This window comes from Chelonia mydas, chromosome 20 (assembly GCF_015237465.2).
Source record: "Chelonia mydas isolate rCheMyd1 chromosome 20, rCheMyd1.pri.v2, whole genome shotgun sequence".
Classification (NCBI taxonomy): domain Eukaryota; kingdom Metazoa; phylum Chordata; order Testudines; family Cheloniidae; genus Chelonia; species Chelonia mydas.
This window is the reverse complement of record NC_051260.2, coordinates 1,256,466-1,268,547: the sequence shown is the minus strand read 5'-3', so window position 1 is coordinate 1,268,547 and position 12,082 is coordinate 1,256,466. Positions and strand designations below refer to the sequence as shown.

Below are 12,082 nucleotides of genomic sequence, written 5' to 3'. Positions count from 1 at the left end.
CCCAGCGCTGCGCAGCCTCCCCTACCTGTAACGTGCGGCTGATCAGCTCGCTCTGTCCTGTTGAGACCCTTAGATCTTTGGGTGACTTGACCCCCCACAAAGGAGCAGACAGCTTGGCTGTAAAGGTTAAAGTTTGAGGATTTTTATTTATTTTTTTGTACAAAGTAAGACTATGGAGATTTCATATTTCTGAATCAAAACACCTTTGTCTTCACAGTATGAGTTATATAACGCAGCCAGGGCTGTCAACTGATGAAACAGAAGAGAAAGATAATTACACTCGTTATGGTATTAAAACCTGTTAGATGTCTCTTTAAAAGTAGATTATTTCTTACACTGTGATTCTTGGCACTGGTTCTAGAGGGAGCGAGAGCGCGCGACTCCTTTATCCCGAGCAAGCAGAGGTGGAGTTTGGCCTCAGGGGAGGGGAAAAGGGCCCGTCAGCCAGGGAGAAACCTGGAGCTTCAGAAAAACGTCTGGGGTCCCTGCTAGGGGAGAGGGTGCCTGGCTGGGGGATAACGCCACAGCCTCGGGACAGGATGAGGGGAGACCGCCCATTGCAGAGAGGGGCGCGGAGCAGGTCCTGTTACTGACAGAGCCTAGCTGGGGAGCTCCTCGGCCCGCTGCATGGCTGGTCCCACGTGGGGGAGGTGACTAATTTCTCTGCTGGGCCAGGGCCAGAGCAAAGCCCCCCCATCCCCTGGAGCTGGAACCAAAGCAGTTCTAGGAGCCGAGTCCACAGTGGCTCTGGACAATGCCGGGCGTGCAGCTCCTGGGAAGAGGGGCGCACTGCGAACCTGGCCAGACACTCTGGCCCTGGCTGCAGCTGAATGAAAGGCCAGGGTGGGCAGGGCTGCTGTAAGATGGAGGTGTCTGGGCTCTTAGGATCTGGGGGTAGGAGACTAAGAACTCCCCGCCATGGCGGCTCTAGGCAGAGCCCTGTATGGCCAGGCTCCTGGCCCCACTCTCACTACGAGGGGAGAGAAGCCTTTGAAGGACCCAACCCCTGGAAAGATTCAGCCAGTGGAGCTGGGGAGGGCGTGGGGGCAGGAGCTGCGGGGGGGAGGGATGCCTGCATGTGGCTGGCCCAGGTCTCCCCAGGAGCAAGCTGCGGGGCAGGAAGAGGAAACCAAACTCCAGGAGGAGGAGCTGCTAATCAGCTGGTTTCTAATCAAAATAAGCTCAAACAAGAGAAAACAACCCACAAAATAGGAAAGCGACTGGCTGCCTGTGGCTGGCAGAGCACAGAGCTTTAATGTGTTGGGGGTCAGGAGATGGGGGGGATGGGGGCTCCACCCAACCGGCACCTGGCGTCGCTTCACTTCTCCTTCTTCTTCTTGTTCTGCAAGAGGAGAGGACGTGTCAGTGGCCCAGCCCGGCGCCCAGCTGGCCTGCGGGTGGCTCGGACGTTCGACAGCCCCTTCCACGGGGGCAAAGTGGCCTCGGCTCCCGGGGAACGCGCCCACCTGGGGCCCATCACACGGGCCCCGGACTCCTCTGCCCTTGCCAAGCCCTGCACGACTCCGCCCAAGCTCGTCTCCATGGGCTCCTGCAGGGAGGGGGCCAGGAGCTTGGCCCTGCACAGCAGGCCTGGTGGGTGCTGGCTACTGCCCCCTGCCGAGTCCCGGGCCCAGTCAGTTCCTGGCCCATGTGCTGGGCTGAACTTGGCCAGCGTCCAGGGGGCCTCACCGCAGGGCCCGCCCCGAGTGCTCAGGCTTGTCGGCAGCCAGGGCCTGGAACTGGGCAGGGACTCACCTCGTTCATCCCCAGCAGGATCATGAGCTCCCGAAAGATGTTGATGAAATCCAGGAAGAGATCCACACAGTGCCTGCGGGAGAGAGGCAGAGACAGTCAAGGGGGCTCAGCCTGGCGCTGGGCTCTCCACCACGCTGCCCCCCACTCACCAGCTGTAATCCCTGTCCCCACTCACCAGATGTAATCCTTGTCCCCATTCTCTGCCTTCTCGATGATGAGCTGTGTGTCGAAGAGGACGAACCCGCACATGACCATCAGCCCGAGGTACAGGTTAGCCTGGTGTGGAGGAGGGAGAGTCAGGGACAAGCCCCTGAGACCCTTGGGATGCCCCCCTGCCACCCCGTGTCTGCTCAGTGCAGTTAACCGTGAGCAGCAGGGGCTGCCGTTCCTGCCCCAGTTACTCTCCCTCTGACTCTGCCCCCCAGTTAAGAGGGGATTCGGGCTCCGGGTGAACCCGAGCCATGGCCCCAGCCAGCACCCGGCAGCCCTGCGTCTGGCTGGGAGGACCCAGGTCTCGCTTGCTTCGGGGATAAGGGGGCAGGAGGCGACGCTGCTGCGTGTATTTCTATTAGGCAGCCCCACAGCTGATATGAGTTGCCCGAACCAGCTCCAGCCTCGTGATGAGTGCCAGGCAAAGCTGGCTGAAAACATGGCCCAGAAGTGGAAGTGACAAGAGCCCGATCCTGCAAGGGGCCCACCCACCTTTAAGCCCCCACTGAACCTGCTTTCCCAGGATCGGGCCCTGTCTGCCCAGTCAGCAACAGCTGGGTCCAGGCATGGCTCCGGACAGGTTCTGTCGCCACGTGGCCCAGGCAGGATCAGGCCTGCCTCCGGGACCCACTCTGGCTGCAGCTCCCACAGCCAGGCCCCGAGGCACCCGCCTGGCCCCAGTGTTGATGGCTGCCGTTGCTGATCGTGGGGGCGGGGGGGGACCCGGCAGGACCCTAACATGTGGGGACGGGCCTCACCGTGAACAGCCAAGTGGACCCCACGAAGACGTTGATCAAAGAGAAGAGCAGCATCAGGAAGAGGCCAGAGAGCAGGAACCCTGCGAGAGAGACAGAGGCGTGAGCCCCCCTGGCCGGGTGGGGGAAGCTGGGGCGCGGGGGGCCGGTTCTTACCCCCCAGGTACAGGAAGCTGCGACGCCTGGCGTAGAGGGCGCTCAGGGAGAAGCAGCTGAAGATCACAGCGGTGCCCAGGAAGGCCGTGGGGATGATGCTGCAGGAAAGGAGAGCAGGTGAGAAGAGCCGTGACGGACATGGGCACCCAGCCCAGCCACGCCACGCCGCACAGTGCCCACCTGGGGTTGATGGTGATGCACATTTCCAGGAGAGGACCCAGGTTGGCTCCTGCAAGGACAAAGTGACACACGTTAGTGACAGCAGCCCCGCCCCTGTCCTCCCCCCATCATCAGCAGCCAGAGGCCACCTCGGGCTCAGAGCTTCTTCCCTGAGGCAGGTGAGAAGGGCGCAGGGCTTAGTGCAGGGAACCCCACGCCCGGATGCCTGGGTCTGCCACCAACTGTCTACGTGACTTCCCCTCCTCCAAGGGCCCAGCGCTGGAGGAAGAGGCCCTGTGCCCTAGAACAAGGGGCAGTTCAGTGACCGACAGGGCCCAAGGGCCAGGACGGTAAGTGCTATGGGCCTGGGCTCCCCAGGGGAGGGGCCGGAAAGGGGAGAAGGGAGCCTTGCAGACCAGGCCCCTTTGCCCAGGAGGTTTAGGGGCAGGCATCCCGCACACATACCAGTCAGGAAGGCAAAGCCAGCCAGTATCCCCAGCCTCTTCTTCTCCGTCTCTCTGCTGTGGGGCGTGGCCATCAGCCAGATCAGCAGTCCCAGGGAGCCCAGGCCCGAGAGTAGGTTGAACTGTTGGACAGACGGACCACGAGAAGTTGGGCCTGGTGAGGGGGCTGAGGGCAGATGCAGCACTAGCCAGGCCCATCCCACAGAGCGCATGGAAAGGGAGGGGGCTGCAGATGCTCCCAGAAGATCAGGCCACGACACGGGACACCCCCATTCTTATACCAACCCGGGGCTGCTCTACCCACCGACACGGCCGCCCGGGGGTGGGAGAAGATGCAGGGGGTGGCGGGGCATTGCCCTCACGTGCTGGGCATTAGACAGGGGTCTGCAGTACTCCCTGGTCAATGGCTGCTCCTGGCACTGGATGCTGCAGCGAAGGCGTTAGGACCTTGCACGGGTACCCACAGTGCCCGTTTGCCAGCACTCAGTCCGGGGGAAGGAGATGCCCCCCGTAAACCCATCCAGTCCCTGCGCGGGGGATCGACGTTGCCCCCGAGCATAGCCCTTACCCGGAGCAGATGGGTCACCACATTGATGTAGGCTCCGGTTGCTGCCACAAACATGCAGAGAGCAAAGCTGGCATAGACCCTCTTCAGGTGCTGCTGGGTGGAGGCAGAGCTGTGCGGCAGAAAGGAGCGAGTCAGCGACCACCAGGTCTCAGAGCTGCCCCCCCGGGCCGGCCCACGGCTCCCCGCCTGGGCGCACTCAACTGACGGCCAGAGAAGGAACTGCCACTGGCATCGGATGGAGCAGAAACACTGTCCTGGTGCCACAGCTGAGGATCCCAAAGCACTGCGTCCACGCCCCGGGATGGGGAATCTGAGGCAAAGCGGTTCCGTGGCAGAGCCAGGACCAGAACCCAGGAACCCTGGCTCCCAGACCCCAACCACCAGACCCCACTCCAGCCCATGAATTCTTTGCCCATGGGGACCAGGGCCCGGTGGAGGGAACCCCACACTCACATGTGGGAAAACTTGAAGAGCGCGTTGAAGTCAATGTTCCGGTTGAACACGTCCATGGCGCTGGCAGGTGGGTGGGATGCACCCTTCGCTTCGGGGAACTGCACCGGCTGGAAGAGACAGGGCAGGGGACGCACGTCAGCGTGGGCCACGGCAGCTCTCTGCACTCAGCCTAGGCCGGCTGCCCAGCTCCCTGAGGTCATTCCAGAGAGACCCGCCTGGAGATTCCCCCCAGCTTGGGGGTCTGAGCATCCCACTCTGCCCCAGCTGGCAGGGGACACCCACCCCATCAACCCACCAGGAGGAAGTGACTTGGGAGTGACTAGGTGGCTTCTTGTGCACTGAATAAGGAAAAGAACCATTCTCGGGAAGGGAACGTTGGGCCCCCCAAGCGGGCACCGCTGTGCTAAGACCGAGTGCCAGTGGCGTGCCCAGCACTGTCCAGGGGGACCAGACCGTCCCACGTCTGCAGCCATCTGTCATCGCAGACCAGGACAGAGCGAGCGACACAACCTGGCTCTGAGCTCCTGGAAGGGTCAGGTCCTTTCATGGCCCCAGCCCCACAATGCCAGCTGGGAAGAGAGATTTCTGACTCACCGTGGAGCTGCCTGGCAAGGAATCTCCTCCCCCAACCACAGAGAAACACGGCTTCGCTTCGCTCCAGGCTAGCTCCCCCCTCGCCCACCCTGCTCTCTCGGCTTGGCTCCGGAGGACAGTTGGGCAGGAGCTGTGCAGCTGTTGTGCAAACCTCTCTGAAGCGTCTGCCGTCTCCTCCCCCCAGCCGGGGCTCTGGGCCCATAGTCTAGATGGTGCAATTATTGCAGGCTGTTGCAGGGCTAGTCACAGGCTCCCTGCGAGCCCAGCTCCCCACGGATTTCCACTTGGCAGGCGAGAGCGGCTGGAAAGTGCCTTTGTTCAAGGCTTCCATTAGTGCCCCTAATGACATCCCAGGCGGGGCTGGCCCCAGACGGGCTGCAGCGCTGCGTTCAGCCACCCGGGCAGGGAGGCTCCTTGCTCCCTGGCCCTAGCTGGCTCCCTCCCACATTTGCCTGGTGCTGGAGGCTGCCACAAGCCTCCTGTCCATTAGGGAGTCAAATCCCAGTGAGAGCAGGTCTTTCCTGCTGGGCCGGCTGGGGTTTACTCCAGGAACCCACTATGCAGAAGCCGGTCCAGCAACTGGCTCAAGTGGCCCGTCTCAGCGGGGGTGGGAGGGGTTGGGGGGCAAGTGCCGCAGGACGTGGGATTGGCTTGCAGCATGTTTAACGAGGCGACGGCCCTGAGTAACACATGGAGCAGGAGCCAGTGTCACCAGGACAAGGATCTAGGTCTGGTCACCTCTCTTCCCAGAGGGACCCAGAGGATGCCTGATCCTTTGCTGGGGCTGGTCCCCAGGACTGTCGCTCCTGCTTGCCAGAAAGCGGGGTGATCCCCTCAGCCCCCCACTTTCCAGCAGGGTAACATTACTGAAACCCATCAGCCCTATGTGCGTGCACGCAGCCAGAGGAATCACTTCTCCCGTGGCCTAGAATGCAGCCACCTCTGGAGTGATGCTGCAACTCTGACGTCTCGCAGCAACAGCGGAATGTGGATGGTCAGGGCTCAGGACTCGGCTCCCAAGCTAGAATTAGGGTAGGACACAGCGTTTACGCCCCAGCTGCCGTGAGTCAGTGCAAGGTTCCAAACTAGGTCGGCACCTGGTGCGTGTCTGGCAGGCTGAGATGGCGGGTGGATCTCACCCGCCCACTTCTCCCCACGGGCATGGGCAGTACGTTGCAGCACTGGCCCGCTCGGCTGGGGTTTTGTCAGCCTGAGCCCCCTGGCCCCACTGGGGCAGAGGGACCCGGGATTGCAGATCACCAGAGCCAGCGAGGGCAGCCGTGAGCCCTGCCTTTGGGCCCAGGAACTGGGAAAGCGAAAGAGAAAGAAGCAACAGGAAACTCCTCGCCCAGCCAAGCAGGGAGCGGCCGAGCACAGGAACAGCGCCTGACTCCAGCTGCTCCCACACCACTGGCCCGGGGAGCGCTCGATTGCAATGGCGATATCTGAATTCACACTCAGGCGACGTTCTGAAGGACGTTCACTGTAGGGCACGGTGTCCAATCGATCGCTAGTGGGGACACAACCCGCCCCCTCCGTCACCAGGACCCCCAGGGCGAGGTCAGTAACCAGCCTGCCCTGGAGGGAGCCGAACCCAGGCTCATCAATAAATAACCAACCCGGCTGCCCCGGCCACCTTTACCCACCGAGTCCTGCCCTTGCAGCGCCTGCTCCCAGGAGAGCTGCAGCCACCGCCGAGCTCTACCGCCCGCCTGGACCCCGGCTCGGAGATCCGCCTGCGCCAGGCTGGCCCTGACTGCGCTGGGCAAGGCAGACACCCTCCCGCCGGGCGGCAGGGAAGAACTGCTGGCACAGCCACCCCTGTGACATCGCAGCCTCCCCTGTGACATCGCAGCCCTGCTCGGTCAGCTCACTCCCATTCCCCAGGGACATCAGTCTGCCTCCTGGGTAGCCGGCCTGCCCGAACAAGCTAGCCAGGCCCTGCCCGAAATCCTGCAAGGGGCAGCGAGCCAAGGCCCCAATACTCCTCGGCAGTCACAGCACTGGTTCTCCACACAGCCACAAAGGGGGCTGGCCCACATCTTTTCCTTTTACACTCCCCTTCCTGGGGAGCACCCCCATCTCTCCCTCCTCAGCCTTCCCACTGCCTGGGACCTCGGCACACGTCAGCCCGACTCCAGTTCTTCCAGTGTTCGGTGTCCGCGGAGGATTTACATTCTGTGTTGCAACAGCTGGCCAGATCTCAACACCTGGCCCATGGCAGGGCATGTCTGGGTCCCGCCCTCGCCGCTCCCCTGGCTCAGAGTCCACAGAAGCTTTCGCAGCCCCCAGGAGCCATGTCTCCTAACCCTACACCCACTCGTCTGACTCCTCTGCTTCCTTCCCCCAGCTGTTCTCTGTATCAGAGTTGGGGAATGGCCTTTAACCTCTGAGTGGGCGCAGGGCTAGTAATGAGACAAACTGCTCCCCACTAATCGCCAGAATCTAGCCCGCCCAACTGCACCCCTCCGGGTAGCAACGACAGGCACGGTTTAAAAAGACAGCTTTCCAGGGGCCTGGGAGCCTAGACCCAGCTCCCTACTGCCTCAATCCCAGCTGATCCTGAGAGCCCCTTTCAGGCAGTAATGCTTTGGGAGGGGGGTTAAATACCCTTTCAAAGAGGGGGATCTGCTCCCCATTGGTTCTGCTGGTTTGCATCTCCCTTGTCAACTAACCAAACAGGAGCCGAAGTTGAGGTGAACATGAGAGCTGCCAGACTGGGTCAGACCAATGGTCCATCTAGCCCACTCCCCTGTCTCCAGAGCTTCAGGGCGGGAGAACAGAACAGGGCAATGGTGGAGTGATCCACTCCAGTCTTCCACAGTTGACTTCTAGTCGTCTGCGGTTTCGGGCTGCCCCAAGCATGGGGTTGCATCCCTGACCCTCTTGGCTAATGGCCATTGATGGATCCATCCTCCATGAATTTATGCAGTTTTTTTGAACTCAGTTATACTTCTGGCAATGAGTTCCACAGGTTAGTTGTGCTTCCTTTTCTTTGCATTAAGCCTGCTGCCTATTAATTTAATCGGGTCACCCCTGACTTTTGAACTGTGGGAAGGGTAAATAACACCACCTGTGATTTTATAGATCACGTCCCCCCCTTGCGGGCTCTTCTTTAAGCTAAACAGCTCTAATCTTTTTAGTCTCTCCTAGGATGGAAGCCGTTCCACACCCTGGATCATCTTCGCTGCCCTTCTCGGAGCCTTTTCCAGGTCCACTAGATACTGTCTGAGACTGGACAACCAGAACTGGACCGTGTTCAAGGCATGGGTGCACTGTGGAGTTACACAGTGGCATTATGATATTTGTCTTATTTCTTCTCTCTCTTTCCTAACAGTTGCTAACATACTGTTCACCTTTTTGACCTGAGCCGCAGTTTACGGAGAATTATCCACAGTGACTCCAAGATCTTGTTCGTGGGTGGCAACAGCTCAATTTAGACCCCATCACTGTATACGTATCTATGGGATTATTGTTTTCCAGCGTGCATTACTTTGCACTTTCAATGTTGAATTTCATCTGCTGTTTTGTTGCCCAGTCTTGTGCGTTCTCTCTGTGACTCCTCACAGCGTACTTTGGACTTAACTATCTTGAATAATTTTGTATTGTCCACAAACGTTGCCACTTCACCGATTGCCCCCTTTTCCAGATCCTTAATGAATACGTTGAACAGCACAGGTCCCAGGGCAGATCCTTGGGGGACTGTTCACATCTCTCCAGTGTGAAAAATGACCATTTATTCTTACTGTTTGTTTCTTATCTTTCAAGCAGTTACTGACCCATGAGAGGGCCTTCCCTCGCATCCCATGGCTACTTCATTTCCTTAAGAGTCTGTGGGTGAGGGGCCTTGTCAAAGTCAGTCTGAAAATGCAAATACGCTATTTTGACTGGATCACCCTTATCCACAGGCTTGACAACTCCCTCAAACAACACTGGTAGATTGGTGAGGCGCCATTTGCCTTTACAAAAGCCGTGTTCACCCTTTCCCCCGACAAACTGACAGAATTCTGCTCATTACTATGGCTTCTACCGAATTACCTGGTACAGACATTAGGCTTAACAGCCTGCAATTGCCAGGATCCCCTCAAGAGCCCTTTTAAAATAGGGACGCTACAGAAGCTACCTTCCGGGCCCCTGGGCCAGAGGCTGATTTCAGCATTAGGTTACATGCCCAGTTACTAGTTCTGCCCCTTCCTATCTTGGGTGAATCCCACCTGCTCCCAGGGACTTATGGCCGGCTGGTCCGCTGATCACGTTGTTCGGGAGCCGTTCCTGACCCACCAGCGTAGGGCGGCACTTCCGGGTTCTGGCCCAACACCGGCTCCGAGGCGAGTCTCGCAGACCCACGCAAACCCTCGCTTGGCTTTTCGGGCAAGGGCCTTGTCGTCCTTGAGTGCGCCCGGCAGCCCCGTGGCGGGGCTGGCAGCGTGCCCCACCCCACGCTGAGGGGCGTCTGGGTCTCCAGCCAGGCGCTGCCCCGGGCCAGGGTCTCTGCCCCCGCCCCGAGCCAGGGTCTCTGCCCCTGCGCCGTGTCCAGGGCGTCACATGCAGAGACCCACGAAACGTCCCGGCTGGCAGGGGAGAGTCAGCGAAGGGGGCGGGTGCCAGGACGCCTGGGTTCTCCGGGGGGGCATCCCTCAGTCCCGCGCGGCCTGGGCAGGCCCCGAGACCGGAAACAGGGCGGGGGGAGGGGCCGTGCCAGGCTGGTGGGGGGAGGGGATCCAGGCCCCCCCCCTTCCGGAGAGCGCTGGGGGGGGGGCCGAGGGGGGAGAGGATCCTGCCCCCCCATCCGGAGAGCGCGGGGGGGGGCCCTCGGGGGAGGGAGGGGATCCAGGCCCCCCCCCTTCCAAAGAGCGCGGGGGGGAGGGGATCCGCGATCCAGGCCCCCCCCCCCCCGGAGAGCGCGGGGGGGGCCCGCGGGGGGGGAGGGGATCCAGGCCCCCCCCTTCCGGAGAGCGCGGGGGGGGCCCTCGGGGGGGGAGGGGATCCAGGCCCCCCCCTTCCGGAGAGCGCGGGGGGGCGGGGCCGTGCCAGGCGGGGGGGGGGAGGGGATCCGGGATCCAGGCCCCCCCCCGGAGAGCGCGGGGGGGGCCGGGCCGCTCTCACCTGCCGCCTCCGTCACCGCCGCGCTCCGCTCCGTACGTGTCCCCGGCCTCGATCTCCTGCAGCCTCCTCCCACCAGGCCACGCCCCCCGCCGCCGATTGGCTCGCCCCGCTCGGGGTCCCGCCTTCCTGCGCAGTTCATTGGGTGCCCCTCCCAGAACTCGCCGCCTCCCATTGGGCGACGCTGCGACGTTCGGTCGCCGCCGCTTCCCATTGGCTGCCGGCCGCACCCCAGGCGCCGCCATTGGCCCCTCGAGAACCAAAACAGGCGTCATTGGCGCGCGGCCGTTCGTCACGGCTCCTTCGGCGGGACCAATCACCGCTTCGGGGGCCCCCAGAGGCCGGAGCGGGCGCTGCAGGCTCCGGCTGTGGAGCCCCCTGGCGGGGGAGGGGCAGGAGACAGGGGGCGGGGCCGCTATGGGGGGAGTCAGCAGCCCCCCCCGATCTGGTGATCCCGGAGCATTGCTGGCCACCCCCCGCCCCCCGGTTCCAGTGCATTGCTGGCCACCCCCCCCCCCCCCCGGTTCCAGTGCATTGCTGGCCACCCCCCCCCCGGTTCCAGTGCATTGCTGGCTGCCCCCCCCCGGTTCCAGTGCATTGCCGGCTGCCCCCCCCCCGGTTCCAGTGCATTGCTGGCTGCCCCCCCCCGCCCCGGTTCCAGTGCATTGCTGGCCGCCCCCCCCCCCCCCGGTTCCAGTGCATTGCTGGCCGCCCCCCCCCCCCCGGTTCCAGTGCATTGCTGGCCGCCCCGCCCCCCCCCGGTTCCAGTGCATTGCTGGCCGCCCCCCCCCGCCCCGGTTCCAGTGCATTGCTGGCCGCCCCCCCCCCGGTTCCAGTGCATTGCTGGCCGCCCCCCCCCCGGTTCCAGTGCATTGCCGGCTGCCCCCCAGCTATGGCACACGGTGCAGTGCCAGCTGCACCCTGCAGCACCCTGGAGGAGTGGGCCCAGGTGCCCAGGGGGGCTGCAGAGCAGATTTCCAAGCCGGATCATGGTACAGTTGGGGTACTCGGCCCAGGCTAGCGTGCACAAGAGCCTGTGGCTTGCAGCACTTGCTTTGGTAGCCGCACTCCTGATTGTTGGGTTACAGTGGATCCTAGGGGCCCCAGCGCTGCCCAGACAGAGCGAGAGGCAGGCCCTGCCCAAAGAGCTCACAGCCGGAATGGGGGAGGGGGAGTGGTATTATCCCATTTTACAGCTGTGGGAGCTGAGGCCCAGAGAAGTTCATGGCCTGGAAAACCCCACCTGGAAGGCCAGGCCCAAGGTCCATGGCTGGAATGCAGAGCTCCCAAGTCCCAGCCCGGTGCTTTCCTTAACCACAGGAATGTGGACAGAGGCGATCAGTGGGTATCGGGTACTTTGACTTTCAGAAAACCTTTGACACGGTCCCTCACCAAAGGCTCTTAGTGAAGTGAGCTGTCCTGGGATAAGAGGGAAGGACCTCTCCTGGATCCCTGACTGGTTAAAAGGTAGGAAACAAGGGGTGGGAATAAAAGGGTCAGTTCTCAGAATGGAGGGAGGTAAATAGTGGGGTCCCCCAGGGGTCTGTACGGGGACCAGTATTTAACATTCATAAACGAGCTGGAAAAAGGGGTGAACAGTGAGGTGGCAAAACTTGCAAATGATCCAAAACTACAAGGGAGTTAAGTCCCAGGCAGACTGCGAAGAGCTACAAGGGGACCTCACAGAACTGGGTGACGGGGCCACAAAATGGCAGAAAATTCTGTGTTGATAAATGCAAAGTGATGCACATTGGAAAACATCATCCGAACTACACATACACCGTGATGGGGTCTAAATGAGCTGTTCCCACTCAGGAACGAGATCTTGGAGTCATCGTGGATAGTTCTCTGGAAACATCCACTCC

General features: G+C 61.5%; 1 protein-coding gene across 3 annotated transcripts; it reads right to left on the bottom strand.

Annotated features, from left to right (window-relative positions):
• Nucleotides 1-120: 120 nt before the first annotated feature.
• On the bottom strand, nt 121-10,352 carry TMBIM6 (transmembrane BAX inhibitor motif containing 6). Of its 3 annotated transcripts, XM_043532766.1 has the most exons (11): nt 10,221-10,293; nt 4,521-4,627; nt 4,068-4,176; nt 3,501-3,621; nt 3,057-3,105; nt 2,877-2,974; nt 2,724-2,803; nt 1,931-2,031; nt 1,756-1,828; nt 1,308-1,342; nt 121-249 (listed from the first exon to the last, which is right to left on the bottom strand). In XM_043532766.1, the coding sequence occupies exons 2-10, from the start codon at nt 4,574-4,576 to the stop codon at nt 1,319-1,321; spliced, it is 711 nt and encodes a 236-aa protein (XP_043388701.1). In that variant the 5' UTR covers nt 4,577-4,627; nt 10,221-10,293; the 3' UTR covers nt 121-249; nt 1,308-1,318. The 3 variants fall into 3 exon arrangements, with proteins under 3 accessions (XP_043388701.1, XP_037739780.1, XP_043388700.1); XM_037883852.2 differs by having other exon boundaries at nt 121-1,342; nt 10,221-10,352; XM_043532765.1 differs by lacking the exon at nt 10,221-10,293 and adding an exon at nt 9,329-9,756 and having other exon boundaries at nt 121-1,342.
• Between the last annotated feature and the right edge of the window lie 1,730 nt (nt 10,353-12,082).